We start from the raw sequence: 19,007 nt of genomic DNA, 5'->3' as shown, positions 1-19,007 counted from the left end.
TGATATTGAACCATTAAGTAACAGTGGTTTTATGCATAATGAAAATGCTTTGATTGTTCATACATAACTCATTAAAAGCTTTTCAATAACTTTTATTATGACGCTTGTTAATCTGTACGTCGAGCGTATTTAGAATGTCAGGAATGTATAGTAAATGTTTTCACAAATTATGGAAAGATGAGACAGATCTGAGATTAAAGTTACGGAAATAGATAAAAGAATACCACAGCAAGAGACGAGTACATACATATATCAGAAATATAGGAAACCCCTAATTCTTACAGGACAGGACGGGTTGGTGATTAGGACAGTAAAATTGGCCTACAAGGCATAGACCAATGTTTAAAACTTGAAATAACAAAAATGAGACTCATAAATCTAGATATTTAGTAGTTTTTCATCACAAAAAATGAGAAGAAATATTTCTGCATAGAAATATTTTTACACTAAAATAGTGTGAATAGTCAGAGCATAGTTGAAAGTACTAATAGTGTTGTTGGATAAGTCAGATATCGAATCAAGATGATGATCACCATCATTTGGTACACGTTTTATCGAAGCACTCCATAGTATTTATGTAACACCCGATACATCGTCCGCAGCTGCAGGTCATGCCATCCCCGCAAGCCCCAAGCATTTTAAACATTCCTGTCCCACACACCTCGCCGGGTCCCTGAAAAAAAAGTGTCAACATTTATTAGAGAAAAAAACAACAAATCATTACGGGAACATGTTACAAAGTGAAATACGGGATAAGTAGATGACTCATCCTCATGATGCTCATGATTGCTTAAAGATTTCGTCGTAGTGACATGAAACTCAGCCAAATTGTACCACGCGACGACCTGGTTTTGATTTTCATACACTGGGTGATGAAACTGATAGCCTGAATTTGGTCATAGACATGCCCGATATTATTTCTTGAGTAAAACTGCGAACGTGAGAAACCTTGTTCGCGACTTGTACATAGACAGATTGAGATCAGAGATAAATATAATAAACACTGTGATTAACTACCTACGGTTATGTAAGTTGTCAAAAAGATGGGGGCGACACACTGCCTGCTACTAACAAGTAAGTAGCTACGATCCAGTAAATTAAAGATATACGTTTTGCAAAATCTTATACAAGGAAAAAAACCTAATCACTTCCGGTGTGACTGCTTGATTATGCTCTTTACCGACTCCTACACACACTTAGGTATTGGCATAATACTGGAATTATGTCATTATCAATCGATGGAATCTTTAATTATTTGCTTTGATATTTTTGTACCTTTGCGCAAATCCTCCTCCCACAGAAATTAGTTACGACTCCGTACGTGCAAGTCCCTGCTGGTGGCTCGGGACATTCGCCTTAAAGAATACAATTATGTAATATTGGATAAATACATGTCATTTGTTGATTATTGCGCAATTCATTGATTCAATTCAGTTGATTGCTTACCCCCTGGACAAGGAGCACATCTCGGCATCGCAGACACGCCATACCTATTGAATCAACACGTAATAGAATTATGTAAGTAGGACAATTTGGTGTCTTTTTGTGATGTAAGTTGTTTTTATGAAACAGGAAATGAGGACATGCGACTTTGCATAGACACGCACTCCATGAAAAAATAAGAGCTAGATACTTCTGTCTGTATGTCGGACTGCGATTTAGGTGTCGGGGATTTGCAGAAACACCAAATTGGATTCAGATGTTAAATTAGAACGGAATTTGTTAATGGAGGAGGTGAAGGATATTTACGCATTTGTTTATGTAAAGCCTAAAATGGGGAATTTGCATTGTCGTTGTTAAATAATCTTGCTCTCGTGTCATTTTAATACAATTTTAGCTCAACAGTTTTGCGTATTTTTGTGACGTCTGGTAAATACTTTCATTTTTAGAAACACAAAATATATGCAATGACGACATCAATTAAAACCACTTTCATTCATAGAAACGCTTCTTACACAAATTTACGTACCTACGAATGTGTCAAGTTTTATTGCTCTAAACCTTCATTGAGCTTTCGAACACAGAAACGGTACCGTTTGACGTCCCATTTCATGGAATTTGCATTTGGCAAACAAACACTCAAGAAAAGACAACATCTGTTCTTTCAGACAATATTTTTTTCCAAGCGACCTAAAACAATACGTGGCGAGCCCCCATAAAACAAGTCATGAGATTGGTTCCTCTCAAAGCTACGTGGGTAAGAACAAGTACGCTTGTCCAAATCCCGGTGTGTTTTTTATAGTTTTTTATGTTTTCTAAAGTCACGGGAGTGGCAAGATTTAAGAAAATTAAATGATGTCGACTGCCCTTTTTTGCAAACGAATCTTTAAAATATGGTTAGGATAGGTTTGGCAAGTGAAAAAGTGATATGTTGGGTATTTAGTTGCAAATAATATTGGCCAGGTTCTTATCATCCTGGTGCTGGTGTACCGACCGATGCAAATGGCATTGTTCCAACTGGAAAAGCAATTTGCAGGCAGACAACTCAAGATGAAGAAGAAGCCACTGACTGAGGATAATAAAGTCGAGAAACTTTGTGTGCAGGCAGGATAGGACTGCAATTGACATTGACAAAAGTCATTAGGATGTCAAATATATTTGTATGTATACTGGAGAAATGTGAGGACATTGCTCTTATTTTGGGGAGTTTTGCCAGATTTCAATTGTGGATGTATGTACATACGTACGGCATTATGATTTACAAGTTGACAAATTAGGACCTGATCGTCCCGAATTAAGGAAACCCATGTATTTACATTTCGTGATTGAAAGTGTTTTAACCACGTCTTAACTTTGAAATGAGTGACTGTTTCACATCACACAATTTATATTGCATGGCGTCAAGTTGTTATTCGCGTCAGTCGCAAGCACTGCCACCAACCAAACCACAGGCAGGCAGGCGTATCTACACATTATTACAGATTCCCCCCCAATTGAAGTGACAGTCAGTTGACGTTTCCAAAAGTTCAAAGTGGTGTTGAAACCTTAAAACTTACTTGTCAGCATATGACGAGAAGGCAAAGATGAGGACGACCATGGCCACAACGTAGATGAAAATTTTGTTGGCGGAATGAGTCAACGAGAAGGATGTTGATGTTTTCGATTTTTTTGCCAAGTTTACTCCATCCACGGCTCGTAAGGCTTGTTGTTGATCCGAAAATGCGGATGCGGGAGATGACGTGAACACCCCTGTGCCCCCAACAACTCCGCCGCTGGTTCGCCTCATCCTCAGTCCACCAAGTCGTAGGAGGTGCATCTTGTTGCTTATCTGTACACAAAATAGAATTAGTATTGAGCAATATTTATTATATGTTCTGCTAATTCCAACGAAGAAGAAGATGAAGCGTGGTTATATGTACTCCGACTTCTTCGGCACGCCACCAAACCAAACCAGCCAACGCAGCCTAAGAATAACGCCGTTAGATAAATATAAAACGACGCTTCACTTATTCCTCACAGTCACTCATACAGGAGAGGAGTTCATTTAAATACTGTGTTCGTGAGCCATTTAAGTGAAACAAGCATCGTTAAACGTTCAAGTAAGTTAAGTTTTCATACAAAAACTTTGAGTAATCTTTGTACATACATATTTATAAATGAACTAAAGTAGAGTGCAGTGGCTTTAACGCAGTGGAAAGAGAAAAGTACATTTTGTGTTGTTGAACTTTGTTACGTAATAAATACGTGGATCTCTTAAAAATGGGTCTAATAACTAAATTCCGTGCTCGTGTAAAGTCTTCGAAAATTAGTGCAAAATCCAGTAGTGCTAGGCTGACTTATCAGCAAGAACAATTATTTGGGCTGCATATCTCCCAAAGTGGGTTGATCATGTCAGAATTGGGAAAGACGCCATCGCCCCATGGCATCTATTATAACTTGATGGGCTGTCCCAGAGGGAAAAAGTCGTACTACAATTATGACTGCAATTTTCAGAAAAATCCGGAAACTCGTACGCACAATTATGATTTTTTTGCAATATTGCAAAATTTTGCAATACTTCCAAATGTTCATTTTGCATATGTATGTAAAAATGTGCAATAATTTATTTTCAGTCGTAATGCTTCTCTTACTTCCACTAATGTTGGGGAGGATTGGACTCTTGTATGCGTGCATTATTTACCAGTACCCTTTACACATGATGTTCGACTTGGCAAAAAGTACGTTTTTTTTTCACTTACCTTTTCAAAATTTTCTTACAAAATTAATTAAAATGCCTCCGCTTCCGATGTTGCTTGCCCAAAAAAAGAGTATCTTTACGATCTGGTATTATAGATTGAGAGACACCTCTTTTTTCTTCGGCTGGAACTGGAGTGACTCTTCTTCGTCGCAAAGTTTCCATTTTATATGAAATTTTTCTAGTCAATTTCCATTTTTCCTATCAATTTGGATAAAATTTTCATATAAATCATCCAATCATTTACCGGATAATTTGTATGGTGGGTGGTTTTAATGCATAATTTTTTTTCTTGGCAGAGTGGTTGCTTAAAGGATTCTCACACATGAAAACCATCAGCTCCAAAATATATACGAGTTTGGACAAGTGTGAAATCTCATTTGTGGGCATGAATATCTACACAATGGTCAATCAGGTTGGTTTTCGCTGGTCAACTAAACATCGATTAAATGAATCTCATGCAAAATATTTGGCATTGACGTAGATGGTTTTCTTCATGGTGTGTGATCGTGCCGTGGGGCTCCAAAATCGGGAAAAGATTACCAGCCTGTACTCCTTACTGTTCTACAATGTTTTGGCATACTGCTTCTCCTATGTTAAGGTACGCTTTGAAAAAAAAACGATATAATGACAGCTGTAGATAAATCATCAACTCAATACTTTCTTTATTATTACAAAATACGCAGGAGGTTATTGAGAAGGAAAACTGGGATCTGAGCGTGAATCTAACTCCTTCCAGTCAAGTCCGCCATTTGGCCATGTCGACGACCAAAATAGTCCTCGAGTGGATCAAAGCAGTCACATTCATCGTAACCGTGGTGTGCATGCTCCTTGGTAAGAAGAAGGAAAAAAATAAATCACAGTCAAAACTACTAACTAACTATCCATACAAACACAAATCTATAAATAACTTTCTCCTAAAAACACAACATCCAATAATGACAGATGATGATCATACCCCGGACAAATATTTTTTTATCCTACCCTACTCATGTTGAGCTCAACACGAGTAGGGTAGGATAAAAAAATATTTGTCCGGGGTATGATGATGATTTCATAACCAACTAACTTGATTATTAACTTGCATCGCAGTTCTCGGTCTGGAGCAAGGTTTGGACCACTACTGTCCTACCCGATTCTACATCCTGATCACTCTGACTTATTACATTCTCACGGAAAAGCTGATTCAAGACTCGTTGCCAAATTTACTCGTGTTCGTTCCCAGCAAGCGATTCCAAGATGAAATCTGCGGCCTTGAGAAGCCTGCCTCCACGCTGCTTATCAAAAGTCTGACCACCCTTCTGAACGCTTCCATGTTGTTGGTTCCTCTGTCGGACGCATTGCAAAAAGGGATGCTCCTCCCGCTTTCCATCAACTCCATCAAGATCTTCCTGGTGACTTTGTACTTCAATGTGTGGCTCCAGTACAAATCTTCGCTCGTGATTAAATCTCATTTGGAAGAGGAACTCGCACTAGTTTCCAGTTTCAGGGTGGCGTCTCCTGAAGAGTTGGAGAGTCATGATGACGTTTGTGCGATTTGTTTGACCCCCCTCGACTACGCGAGAAGTACGCCGTGCCATCACTTTTTCCACGTCAATTGTCTCAGGCTTTGTTTAAAGGCGGCGAGCAACTTGTGTCCCATTTGTAAACGAGAGTTTCGCTTTCACTAAAACTAAACAAACTTTATTGCTTATTGGGGACTCGACGAAATCAGACTGCTCTGTTCTTACTGCTGCTATTTACTAAAACTACACTTATTTATTGTTAATATTAGTTCAAAAGAAAGTTTTCGCACACTTTCGCCGAGTCCGTCGCCGCCTTAATTAATTGTCCGCATAGACAATCATGTTGCTATCTCTGCATTCTCTTACCATAGTATTAATTATTTTCGAGAGAAATTCGCATATTTGCGTATTTTCTTGTTGTATTTCACACACAAACATTGCACACACTATGTAAAACTGTTCCTAAAAAAAGTAAATGAAACTGAATTGGAAGTCAATATACACGAATATGTAAACATTGAAATTGGAAGTTGATAGTGAAAGTAGCAGTATTTTATGTTTTGTATCTTTCGTATTGTTTCCGGAAGTAGATATGTTGCGTCGTAATACAACTGCTTTTGTGTATGTAGTATTTACGTCGTATTGTGAATAGTAAAAATAAATCAATATTATGTAATCGTAAATAACACATGCATAATATGTTGCAGCTGAGGAGGAGAGTACGCCAACCTGATAATGACAGATCTTGATGTCCTTTGGATATATGGTAGTACCCCCTCTGAAAGTAAAAAGTGTGAAGCGGTTTGATGCCATGGCCCAATTTACGCCCGTCACACCCCTTTGAAGGCGCGCCCGATGCCAAACTAGCTGCACTAAAAAATTCGCCAAAAATCCAATTTTGTTCGGATTTTCATAATAGTTACATATTTATGATCCCAAATAGTTGCTTTATCATATTCAGTTGCAAAATTAACTTTTCAGAAATTTTCAATATTTTCGAATATTTCCTGAAAAGGGCATGGCTTGAAAAAATTCAAAATTCCAAAAAAGTTCAGATTGATATCAGATATGATAAAGCAACTATTTGGGATCATAAATATGTAACTATTATGAAAATCCGAACAAAATTGGATTTTTGGCGAATTTTTTAGTGCAGCTAGTTTGGCATCGGGCGCGCCTTCAAAGGGGTGTGACGGGCGTAAATTGGGCCATGGCATCAAACCGCTTCACACTTTTTACTTTCAGAGGGGGTACTACCATATATCCAAAGGACATCAAGATCTGTCATTATCAGGTTGGCGTACTCTCCTCCTGAGTGAGAAATAAAATAAATGCACATTTGTAATAATTTCTCTCAACAGCAGCATCCTCTCATCTCAAGTCGTTTGACAGAACAAGGTCAAATCCGGTTAAGTCGTATGTACGCTCTAGAAACCAGACCCAGAAATCGTCGTCATACATCATTAACATTCTGTGCATCGCATCGCATTAAATTCAAGAGCATTGCCAAGCTCGATAACTTCCCCTCTTATCTCGCTGTTCTGGACTCATCGTGATGATGATGATGATGTGAGCACTATTTATTATTATGCCAGGCTTCCCTGTCTCTGTGCAAATTAAATTACTCGAGAATGTAGTAAATACGTGTCCCTACAATCTGCGTGTGTCGTATTAACGATTCCCACCCATACTTCCACTTTCTCTTTCAAGTCTTTCGAAAAAAATGAAAAGTAAAAACTTAGCCTGAAGCTCAAATTGAATAAAGCGGACTTGGAATACTTTGTGGCCATATGATCAGAATTCGTGAGGGTGGAATTGGAATTGGAAAACTCCCCAGCGACAAGTGGGGTGCATCTCAACAGATGCAAATTCCGGATGTGCGAGAGAAAAATGTTGCGTTTGATTCGAATGAAGTGAGAAATCCATCTAAAACTTTGAGAATCTGAACTTTTTTTAGTGGGAGGAAAATAAAATTCACTCACTCTCGTTAGATAAAGACCAGACCACCCTCACTTGCTTTCATCAGAGTGCGTATTCTTCTTCTATTCATCACGCACTAACCGGAAATCGGAAACGGTGAGACACGTCTCTGGCCGTGACTTCGTGACATTGCGGCTTAATGTAGGAGGTGTGGTTTGGTTTGGTTGGCTTCATCTACACAATTAACAAGGAAGAAGACGAAGAAGGTTGCTTGCTTTCACTTGATTTCATGTTAGTTATTGTGGTTTGGTTTCCTCCACCAGCTTCGTGACTTTCTAGTCTTATTTGTACGAAAATGTCTCTATTATTCGTTTTATTATGGAGTAGAGAAATCTAAACCCGACATGATTTTTTTGAGCGGAGAGAAGCACCCAACAGGGACCGGTTCCGGTTTTGCTTTCTCCCATTCATCAACATTAACGCGGGGGTGATGGAATTTTATTTCCTGTCTGCCGTGGCACAAATAAAGAAAGGAAAGCGTAGTAGTGAAGTGACACGAGGGGTCAACCTTTCTGGGGGAAAATCATTATTTAATTTATAGTACGTAGCAGCAATACATAAAGAATTGTGGATATCTTGGAAAGAAATGGTGGAGGAGAGTCGTATCTCCTTTGCAATAACATTTGAATAACGTCTTGCTCGAAGTAGCCCTTTCTTCGCTGAAATTGTTGAGTTAGTGCAAACAGTCTTGACCCATTATTATTATGTTTAGGTTTCCTGGCTTCTCGAACTACTTGACTGCCACAAAAGGAGTAGGAGGAGGAAGCAGTGGCCGCGGAAGCGTGGGGACAATGTCGGCACGGGTATTCGATGTCCCCATCATCCCCTCATGTTATATAAACCCGCCCCTCCCCTATCCTACAATGCTAATGTCCCCACGGGTTCCGCGGCCACTGGGAGGAAGTGCGGGTAGCGTATGTATAGCAGTGGAATCGTAAATATGTGGTAGTAGTGAATAAAGGTACAAGGGTGGAAAGCTGGAAAGTGGCATTTTCACTATTCCCCAGGGACACATAAGTCTTCAATGCTCGGAACGTTAGGGGATCAAACTACCAGTCACCACCACCAGTAGCAGGCAGGCAGGCAGGCAGCTACTCTGAATTTTCACCGACTGCCTTGGTTTGCTTTGTGGGAATGTTGACTTTCTAAGGAAGTGGTCGTCGCCCGCTGCATGATGAAAATGGCGTTGTCCGTCGGCAAGAGTAATATATTGGGTGGCTGCTATTTGGGTGGCTGGAATAGAAATGAATTTAGAGTAGAACAGTCGTCGTGAAGTACAAATGGGTCATGAAGATGACATCTGACTTGGGCGAGAAAGAAAGTTGGTGAATGTGGTGTGGACGTGATTGTAAAATCGAACGTTTTAAGGAAATGTCTTCACATGTAGTTAGGCAGGCAGGCGACTGGGCACTCACGACATGTCAACGTCGTGACACTTCCGGAGGACGAAAAGATTTAAAAATTCAGCGTCCGACCAGACCACATTTTCCAACTTTGTTAAGCAAATGACCATCTGTTCCATCCTATTTTTTGACTGTGGACAAATCGAACAATCATGAATGAGAATAGTAGTTTCTTAGCCTCAAATCCCTACTTATATCGTTTAGCACTTGTCGCTAATGCATATCAAAATTTTACTTAGAGAACTTCATTATACGAACACTTTCCTCATGCTTCTAAATCTTTTAAAGACAACATAAAAACAAATTGGAAATGCTAACAAAGCAGATAGCACTTATTAAAAGAGCATGAATTCAAAGCTGGGAAAATAGCCCATTAGCCCCTCCGGAGGAACAAAGTGCTTCTCAACCAATCCTAACCTGCTGCTGCGGTATTTAGTTTGTGTCAGAGCGTGGTGGCCATGGTCAAACACTGCAAAACACACTTGCATCAATTATTCCGCCCGATATTTTAACATCTGCAATGGAATGGAACTACCTAAATACCTAAATACTACATATGTATAAGGCCATTCAGGATCGGATGTCGTCTGCGTCTGCATAACATTCTTCTTGCAAACACACGGACAGAATTCCTACGAGATTATCTATAACGTCGAGCTGCATTAGTTAGCAGCACATCCCATTCTGGAGGAAAAGAGAGCTTTAAACTAAACTGTTTGGGTGGAAATTGTCCCTTGAGTTGATACATATTTACCACTTTCAGGTTGGGCTGGTGGTGGTATTAGAGATGCATCTGTTCGAAAGGATATGAGGTTGCGGCGAGGAAGGGTCATCTCCGATCCGGGTCGGATATCGGGTCTCATCTCATTTCCGCACTGTCACAACGCCTCGCAACTAATGAAACGTAATGTAATGTTTTCCATGCTGCGTGGAAGAAGAACGTCCAGCGGAATAAACTCGGTTAACTGGGGAAAAGGATGTCCTTATGGGTTTTAGGTATTAACGTGACTGATGGCTTAGAGATGATCCGAAGAAGGAATCCGTTTGCATTCCAGACTAACCTAAAAACACAAATACATAATAAAATATCTAGTCAAGTGTGGTTTTGCTGGTCACTAGCTCATGTTGCAAACACAAATATGTGAATTTGTAGAACTGTGTAAACCCATTAGCGAGAACAAATACGTGGTCAGAGATGAAGGCATTATTGCAATTCGTAGAGTAGGAATTTCCTATCTATTCTGTTTATACGCAGTAATATAAAAGATGACCCACACGTGTACAGCTTTGTATCCAGTCTCATTCAGTCTCATTTCAGAATACTTTCCGAATTATGAGAATTTGACTAAAATCCTGGAAAAAGTCTAGCCAACTTATTTAATAAAAGTAAATAACAACTAAAATTTTACAGCCTGCATATGCATGCAATGTTGAACTTGAACAGAATTAGTTGCCGCTGAGGGACCATACAACTACTAAATTGCAATTAGCGCAACACGGATATGGACAAAGTTACTTGGAACTAATATTCCTACATGGAAGAACTCATCCCTTCTCCAAATTACCTCTTCTCGGCTCTCTTCCACTTGAACAAATGTCAGCCCCACAAGTGAGAAAGTAAAGGGCAGCGTCGTGGTTCATAATAATGAAGGAACTCGTATGTACATATGCGCACTGACTAATGCAAACAGTTTCCCTTGTGGGAAAGAATTTGACCCTGCTGAGCAATTAATGCTGATTTTAGTGCGGCGAGAGCGGAAGTGGCAGTTCGGTTCGGCTTAATGGAAATCTGTTAGTTTTTCACAAATATGTAGTCTCGGTGTCGATATGAAACCAGTCGGTCACTAAATTCACACCACGTGCATTCTATTTTCTATGTACCACATTTAACGACAAGTGATCAAACAAGCACACTAACTAACATAACATATGCTCCTACTAATTCTGAACAAATAGTATTTACCACGACTGACCCAATCATCTTAATTGTGACCGTTCCATCAATACATTAACAAGCCATCCCGAACCGATCGTCTTACTTGGATTACAGCCCATCATGCCTTATCGTCGCCCATATTCATGATGATATCACATCCAATATTGTGTCATGTCGGGATGTCAGGTCGTATCGTATTTGGTATTTATTATGCTCTTCGGAATTACAAAATTCTCCTCGCCTTCGTCTCTCCGTCACTTGCATTCTCTTGTTGAGAGAGAGAACGCAAAGTATAAAGTAACGCAATAAATGATGAAACTTTTTATACCTACTACCGACCCCGGTGCGTACTTGTTTCCGGTCCCCAGGCTAATTTGGATTCTGTCCGGGTTTGGTTCTTCTCCTTCCCGTCCGTCCTTTCGCCAAAGGAGGAAAAAGAATATGGAAGAGTTTGCACAAGAGTTGAAACATTTCATTTCGTTCAATGAAAGTTGGTTGGTGGAATTCCATCAGAAGACTCTTCGTGAAGACAGCATAGGCGTGGGGCATGCGGTGGACTGGCATGAATATTTGTACTACAGAATTATTTGTTGCTTTGAATATTCTCGAGGCTTTTAGTACATTTTTTTCTCTTCCACTACTAGTCTTTAGTGCGACAGGAATGCAAACATTTACAAAGCACACATCTTATTTTATCCTAATGTACGATAGTTGACTTTTACTTTGCACCCGAGTGTGAAAAGGGTTGGACCTTGGTGGAACGTCTCACTTTGGAAGAAACACTTTCACACGTGCACCCTCCCATCCACAAGTTCTGGGTGAAGTGACCAATAAAACACGGGATATTGGCTAATAAACAAACTTTTCATGGGAAATCACCTTTACACACTTGCGGCCCATCGTGTGTGTGTATCAAGTGTCCGAAATTGGGAGGAAATAAAAAGTGAGTGAGGGTTACGTCACGTCATTGGTTGTGTTAAACCTTATCGAGAAAGAGGCTGTAAAGTAAATGTAAAATGTTGGCATTCGATTTTTGGTGGAAGGGAGGATGACATCTTAAGACGAGTAAATGTTAATGTATGAGGTCGTAAAATGACCACAAGGTAGAGAACACCGGACTTATTTCATTTCCCTTTCCGTGACGCACTAACGGAACGTAGTTGCATGGATGAAGATAACATTAGGGATGAAGTTAAGAAAAAAACTGCAGCAAACTATTTATACGGATGAATTATTAATTAGGATTTCATGCTATTCAACTAAAATTAATAAGTAAAGTTTGTACGAGCAAAAAATTATTTCAAAAATTATTTGAAAAACCAAGAAACCACTAGAAGATTTACTCTTCGACCCTGTGACCTATTTAGTTACGTAAACGGGAAGGATTTATTGCACACTCTAAATGAAAGAATATTACCCTCGCCCCACCACCACCACCACCGCCATCGTCAACCGTGTTAAGAATGAATCTGTGATCAAAATAAGCCGACAACGAGAGAATTATTGGATTAGTATTGGGGACTTTGCTTGACACGGGAGGATTTTGGTCGCCTTCTTCTTGTTCTCTCCCGGCCAAAGTAATATAAGACGGTAAAAAAATCGATCTTCGTCTGTGTCCAATTTACCCAATACTGTAGGCTGATCGGCTTACTAGATAATTTTGAAGGATATGATTGTCATTTTGTGCACATTGGGCTTCTTAGACAGCAAATCTGTCTCAATTTCAGGGTATCTCTGCTCTAAAAACATTTTTCAGGTTGTCCTCTGTACCAACCAGCCACGAAATTGTTGATCTTCTTTGATTGTTTTCGCAAGAAATATATATATAAAAGCAATCCGATTACACGATTTTCCAGACAATGTCAACCAACTCTCTCAAGTCATGCATCCCCCGTCAGAAACTAGGCCAAATAGTCAAAGATTCGCACCAGCAATCTTGTTAATTCAGCAGATAATACATCCAGATTGTGAATTTAAGGAGACGAGGTCCGTTCTTTGACTCTAATAACATCTCACACATGCACACCCACTTTTGCTCGGGATGCACATCCATCCACCCAGACATAGGAGGATTACTTGGAGAAGATTAGACTAGAATGTGAGTGAAGAAGGATCCCCTCCTCTCTTATTCCATCGCTGCCATTTTATCACAATTTCATCCCATCTCAAACTCGCAGATTTTATTTCATGTTATTTTATATTCACCCAATCAAGTCGAAAGGGTTTCTTGAGTTGTTATCTCCCTCGTAAATCCGAAACTCTGTGAACTCCTCACTCTAATAATAAAAGCAGCCTGCACACCAAAAGGAGAGAGAGAGAAGAAGGACTTCATTTGAGTAGGAGAAAGCCTCATCAGAATTTAGAGCACTTTGAATTCAACTCAACTTTACACTCACACAGCCAGACGATGGATACGATACGACCTCTTCCAAAGAACAAGAAGTGTGCAGAAATCGACAGACGCGAGAAAGGCGAGAAAATAAGAAGAAGAAGGTTCAACTCAAAAGATGTTGAAAACTGATTCGCCTTGATTTGATTTTGAAAGAGAAGGCCAATGTGATTCCGAACTGAATTAAATGTTAACAAAAACTTCATTTGATGATGCGTTTTGTGTGAATTTGGCTGTATTCGCGAAATATTCAGGAGTTATTAGGCAGCCCAAAGCGTTCTGCATATATTAAATGTACCTATAGGCAAAATAAGTAAGATTTCTGAATATATATGCAGAATATTTTGGCTGTAAGATTCCAATCAATACGCACAAGAGTGATGGCGCACGGGAAATTTCCGAGAAGGGAGGAGGAGGAGGAAGAAGAGATCACATTTTGAATACCATTTCTCACTTCATTGGATATGCATCGACTTTTCACACTTGATTATCATCATCTTCAACACAAATCTTGTCATCCAATAAAAATATTCACGAGGGTATCGCTCCTTTTTCCGTGCCGGGTTTGGTTCCCAAATTCACAACCGCTTCGAATAATTTGAAGTATATTGCAAATCTGTATTTATTATTTATGTGTAGCAAGGTGGAATTATTTGTCAAATAAAAAATATTTTTATTCGAGACTTGAAGATTGCATTGACATTTATAAATTTTCGTCACCACACGAATGTAAATACACTAATAAATATTGCAACCTGCTCTTGTACCTGACTCACTTTTAATTTCATTTGTTTTATTTATGCATTACACCGACAAATTGCCGCAACCTGAAAAGAATTGGCTTGTAATCTAATTCTATTTTCAAGCATTTCGCCACCACAGTTTTATTACTTCAAGGTATTACATAACAAAGCCAATGTCGTCTCACTGTAAGGCAATCATTTTATGAAAAACTGACTCGATCTCGATGCAGTCCACACTAATTTTTCAAGCGGAACAGAGTACAAATACGTACGTATCTATGTACATAGGAACCCATGCAATATGTAGTGATGCTTACGACAACGAAGTATGTACACTTTTTTGTCGGTCAGTTTTTACCCCAAGTTTTCTAAAAGTTCAAATAAATGAATCAGCTCCTGCATTAAAAGTGTGTCAACCTTAGATTGGAATGTGGGGTGTTTTATACAAAAAATGTAACTGATATGTAACGTAATCAATCAAAACCAAAAAATGTTATGCAAATGTTTAGCAGTAAAAATCAATCAATGGGATCAATGGAGACCTTCGATTCTGAATCAGATTACATTACGATGCATTCTTTTGCAACCACCACGGTTTTTATGCATCGTTGAATTTTGGGTTAAATTGTTAAACATCATGCGGCTAAATTGCATAAAAGCTAATAATAATAAGGATCAAGGAAACTGAAAGTACATGAGTTTTACTTTGCGTTTTTGAATTACGCACGAATTGATTAAACTACTCAGAGCAGATTGTGTAGGCTAAATTTATATATCCGGACGCCAGTCTTGATTGTTGGTGGTACATACGTATCGCTATGTTGCTAATATTGACATACAATTCCGTAATATGCACATTGATAACTTTGGTGGTGGGGAAAATATTGGTAATAATACCGGTATAAAAGCGCCTTGTAAGTAACGACAAGTCATCATTCGAACGATTCCTCAGTTTGTGATATCACCAATTTCCAAAATTTTGAAAATGGTTTCCACTCCCATTCTTTTCGCCCTTCTTTTCGTCGTGCTTCCAGCTGTTCTTTGCGAGCATGGATATTCACACCAGAACATTCACGGTCCACATGGAGGTCATGGAGGTGGTTATGCGGGGGGTGGTGGTGGTGGGCACGGTGGGCATGATCACTATCACAGCCCAAAGGTAAATACACGGTTTGAATCCTCTGGATGAGGTTATCAATAAAAAAAATTCACCATTTGCTAATTTAATTACGCCTTTTCAAACAGTATAGCTACAGTTATGGCGTTAATGACCATAAGACTGGAGATGTCAAGCATCAAACCGAGTCTCGAGATGGAGGCGTTGTCAAAGGTAATGAACGGTTCATTATGAACCTTCAGTTGAAGTTGTGTTTAATGTTTTTGTTTTTCCAATAATTAGGAGAGTACTCATTAGTCGAGCCGGGCGGCAGTAAAAGAACCGTTACTTATGTTGCTGTAAGAATTTAAAGTTAAACGCAACGCAAATTCAAAGTTAATTATGACATCGGAATACAATTTTGCACTGTGGTACAGGATCACACCGGATTCCACGCCAAGGTTCACCGAACTCCATCTCATCATGGAGGAGGTGGTCATGACGGTGGACATGGAGGTGGACATGCCGGTGGTGGTGGTCATGGAGGTTACGGTCACGCCGCCGGCGGCCATGGCGGCTATGGACATGGCGGATATTAAATAGAAAGCAGTATTTTGATGCATATTCTTGCTATTTCTTACACAACTTGTACTGTCGTTATCTGTTACTCGTGCTTGGGAATTGGTGTCGTTGGTGCCATGCCAAAACTGAACTTAATGATTTTCTTCTAGTCTCAATTATTCTTCTGTTTTTACTGTACTTCTTTTGTGCAATTTTCACTTTCAAGTTTCTCACTAACCTACCTTTCCTACTAATTAACTCAACTTCTTTCCGTCTACTTTCTATGTATCTCCTGCTTCCTTGATAATGGGACTGAACTGTGTCAAAAATTGTATATTTTTTATTTACCAAAATAAAATTCGAATTAAAAACTAAGGAACTGTGTCAATCAATGTAAATTCTGGCGATATGAGAATGAACGCCTATTTAGCACACTTGGATGATCTACTTCAAAAAATATTCCATCGACTAGATTATCCTTCTCGAGCAATACAATTTTCCATAATGATTCCACATTTGTTTTGAAGTACAGACTTGGAAGGCATAAAATAGGCGGAAAAGACTACATTCACACCCATAAAGTAACATAAGTCTGGAACATCAAAGTCGAAAAGAGTTGGTAGTAGAAGGCTTGGAAGTGTATTCAAACGACTTTAATGTTCCAATAACCATACACAATATGTGCACTTTTCAAGAAATAAGACAATTTCCTTACTTATTCTATTCAGGTCCACGATTTTTTGAAGACTTTGTTACAAAAGGCGAAGTTGTGAATACGGTTTTTCCCTTATCTTTATTTTCATGAAGTTCTATTCTATTCTTCCATTTCCTGCTGGGTGTTGCGTAATACGAAAAATATGAAAGAACTGATGGTCACGGGAAATACGATAAATTTTCATAGCGTCGAGTCGACTTTTGCGCATTTACTTTTATTCGTCTGTCACTTCGCTCGATAATAATGCAACAATAATTATGCTTGCAGGTCACGGCTTTCTTGCATGGCCAGCGTTGTTTTGCATTTGCAAAGTCGTGGAGAATTTCATCATCATCCATCAAGCAATTATGCACAAAATTAGCATAGTTTATGATCCCGGTCTGCTTCTCCGTAATATAAGTTTCCTACTTTGTAAATACATTTTCATACAACGAACGTGCAGCCTGGAGTCTGATTACGCTCAAAATGAGAGCATTATCTAAGGATTAATTTATTTGAGAAAGTAATGCGAGCAGAGCAACCACCTCGCTCATTTGGCTGAGAAATCTGCAAGTCTCAGACGACCGACCGACCGACGAAGGGAAACACAGTAATGAAAACTAATGTTGATTAGGCCAACTAAAAGCAAGCCGTCTGTAGCCGTCGGAGAAAGTGCGGCCTGGACTGAACTGGAACATTTATTCGTGCAGGTTCACACATTTTGACCCACACGCACCACACACCTCCACAAGTGCGAAATATCATTTCCATCCATTACTAACTCAACTGGATTACCAAAGTGTGTAAAGAGTAGCCTTTAAAATTGGTAGTAAAGCTGAGAATAATTACAAAGGGACTTTGCATAGCGTAATAAAACACATCATTTGCAGCAGAGTCAACATGAAGTATGGAAAGGAGGAAGGGAACGCTATACGGTTACGTAAGTTGGTTGATCTCTGCGTTTGGTTGGGGTAGATGGCCGTCAAATGCGAGTTTTGGTAAAGGAACTTGGTCGCTTGGAAAGTTTTTGGATTTTTTACATCGTTCAGTCTCGAATAATTTTATTAATGTGTATCGAATTTGTGGTTTCTTTATGATTAATAAATTAAAGTGGGGTGAAAGTCCATTGCTGGGGTGGGGAATTGTCGCAACTCATCAATTTTACTGGTTTTGTCAACCTGGGCGGAAAATAAGACGTGTTGAAGTATTATATTTAGCAGAACTATGTAATTGTACTCACCCTTGGCTAGCAATGCATGTACCCGATACATAATTTTTAATTTGGAATACACCTTCACCCATGTCCTTGACGTACCAGGATTTCGTGTCTTGTCCAGAAACCATCTATATAAATCAAGATATTCATGTTATACAATGCTAATTTTATTTAAGAAACCTTCAAAATTAATTACTCTAGCGTAAACATTGCTCAGAGAATCGGCATCAAGGCGAATTTGGTCATTTGATGTTGGTTTAAATTCGAACGATTTTGCTAACACTTAATTTCAAAAATCATATTTAGTTTTTAGCACATATTTGCATAACATTTTAGTACTGAATCATAAATATTTAATTTACAGGGCTGCTTGGATTTCCATTTCTGCCCAGCAGCATCACTCCAAGATTGAACTCGGACTTTCATATCGTCAGTTCCAGAATTGTCGGATGTTATCGTGAGAGCCTTGAAAAAGTAGATAAGTTAATGAAAATTCTAGTTTATCACAGTCAATTTTCGTAAACTTACCCCATTGTCGGACTTGTTTAAGATTTTGTAAATCGTTTGATCTTGGATGTGGTTTTTGGCAACAACAACACCTACCAGCACACAAACTAGAACCAAGTTTCGCAGCATTTTCTTTATGAATTCTTTATGTGAATACACTAATCTGTAAAAGTCAAAGGCAAAGCGACTAATGAAGACGTCTCACTCTGAACAACTGTTTAAGTAAGAAATAATAAGTTGCAGTAGCAGTTAAGATTGAATTAGGAACTTGCTTTGTATTGCAATTAGAAGTTTCTAGACGTATGTGCTACAAGGCAGGTGCATAACAAGAGAGGACGTGGTGCATAATTAGGACTGAGAATTAGTGAGAAATCATTAGTTTCCATAATTGCATTTAGCTTCAACTTGCACAATACTGCTTAACACTCATGTTTAATTAATTATTTATGCACTTTTTCCATCCCGGCCGGACAAAACAGGTTGACTGACCAATCCAACGGAACAACAACACTTGCGTCATTCATAATATTTTTTTTTGCTCAAGTTTGCATTCAAACCACACAGCAATAAATTTTATGCCTACATGGAACTTGACCATTTCCGTAATTTTGGGGCTCATGCATTCAATTGGGAATGAAATGAGCCCAGGAAATGAATTGGGGGGAACATAAGCAAATAAGTCGACCCTCTCCTCGTCCGGCTGACCCTGATGAAGGATGAGCTCATGGAAAGTTTACCACTTATGTATTTGAAAGGTATTTGTCCATCGTCAAGCCGCAGATGCAGATGAACCACTTCCCCAA

The 19,007-nt window shown here is 39.0% G+C and overlaps 4 protein-coding genes across 4 annotated transcripts; 2 read left to right on the top strand and 2 right to left on the bottom strand.

The window, feature by feature from the left end:
• Positions 1-68: 68 nt before the first annotated feature.
• LOC110854119 lies at positions 69-4,330 on the bottom strand. Its single transcript, XM_022102517.2, has 5 exons — positions 4,179-4,330; positions 2,997-3,268; positions 1,447-1,490; positions 1,276-1,355; positions 69-673 (listed from the first exon to the last, which is right to left on the bottom strand). Exons 2-5 carry the CDS (start codon positions 3,254-3,256, stop codon positions 536-538), a joined length of 522 nt encoding a protein of 173 aa, XP_021958209.1. The 5' UTR covers positions 3,257-3,268; positions 4,179-4,330; the 3' UTR covers positions 69-535.
• LOC110854118 lies at positions 3,351-6,367 on the top strand. The gene is made up of 6 exons (XM_022102516.2): positions 3,351-3,949; positions 4,053-4,157; positions 4,474-4,589; positions 4,659-4,775; positions 4,861-5,008; positions 5,267-6,367. Exons 1-6 carry the CDS (start codon positions 3,700-3,702, stop codon positions 5,842-5,844), a joined length of 1,314 nt encoding a protein of 437 aa, XP_021958208.1. The 5' UTR covers positions 3,351-3,699; the 3' UTR covers positions 5,845-6,367.
• Positions 6,368-15,048: 8,681 nt separating this feature from the next.
• LOC110854136 (adult-specific cuticular protein ACP-20) lies at positions 15,049-16,162 on the top strand. Its single transcript, XM_022102537.2, has 4 exons — positions 15,049-15,289; positions 15,376-15,460; positions 15,530-15,585; positions 15,664-16,162. The coding sequence occupies exons 1-4, from the start codon at positions 15,116-15,118 to the stop codon at positions 15,823-15,825; spliced, it is 477 nt and encodes a 158-aa protein (XP_021958229.1). The 5' UTR covers positions 15,049-15,115; the 3' UTR covers positions 15,826-16,162.
• A 1,343-nt stretch (positions 16,163-17,505) lies between these two features.
• On the bottom strand, positions 17,506-18,415 carry LOC110854295. Its single transcript, XM_022102726.2, has 5 exons — positions 18,226-18,415; positions 18,060-18,162; positions 17,894-17,979; positions 17,722-17,825; positions 17,506-17,659 (listed from the first exon to the last, which is right to left on the bottom strand). Exons 1-5 carry the CDS (start codon positions 18,331-18,333, stop codon positions 17,587-17,589), a joined length of 474 nt encoding a protein of 157 aa, XP_021958418.1. The 5' UTR covers positions 18,334-18,415; the 3' UTR covers positions 17,506-17,586.
• Positions 18,416-19,007: the final 592 nt, after the last annotated feature.

This window comes from Folsomia candida, unplaced genomic scaffold (assembly GCF_002217175.1).
Source record: "Folsomia candida strain VU population unplaced genomic scaffold, ASM221717v1 Fcan01_Sc009, whole genome shotgun sequence".
NCBI lineage: Eukaryota > Metazoa > Arthropoda > Collembola > Entomobryomorpha > Isotomidae > Folsomia > Folsomia candida.
The sequence above is the reverse complement of the archived record's forward strand: the minus strand, read 5'-3'. Positions and strand labels throughout refer to the sequence as shown.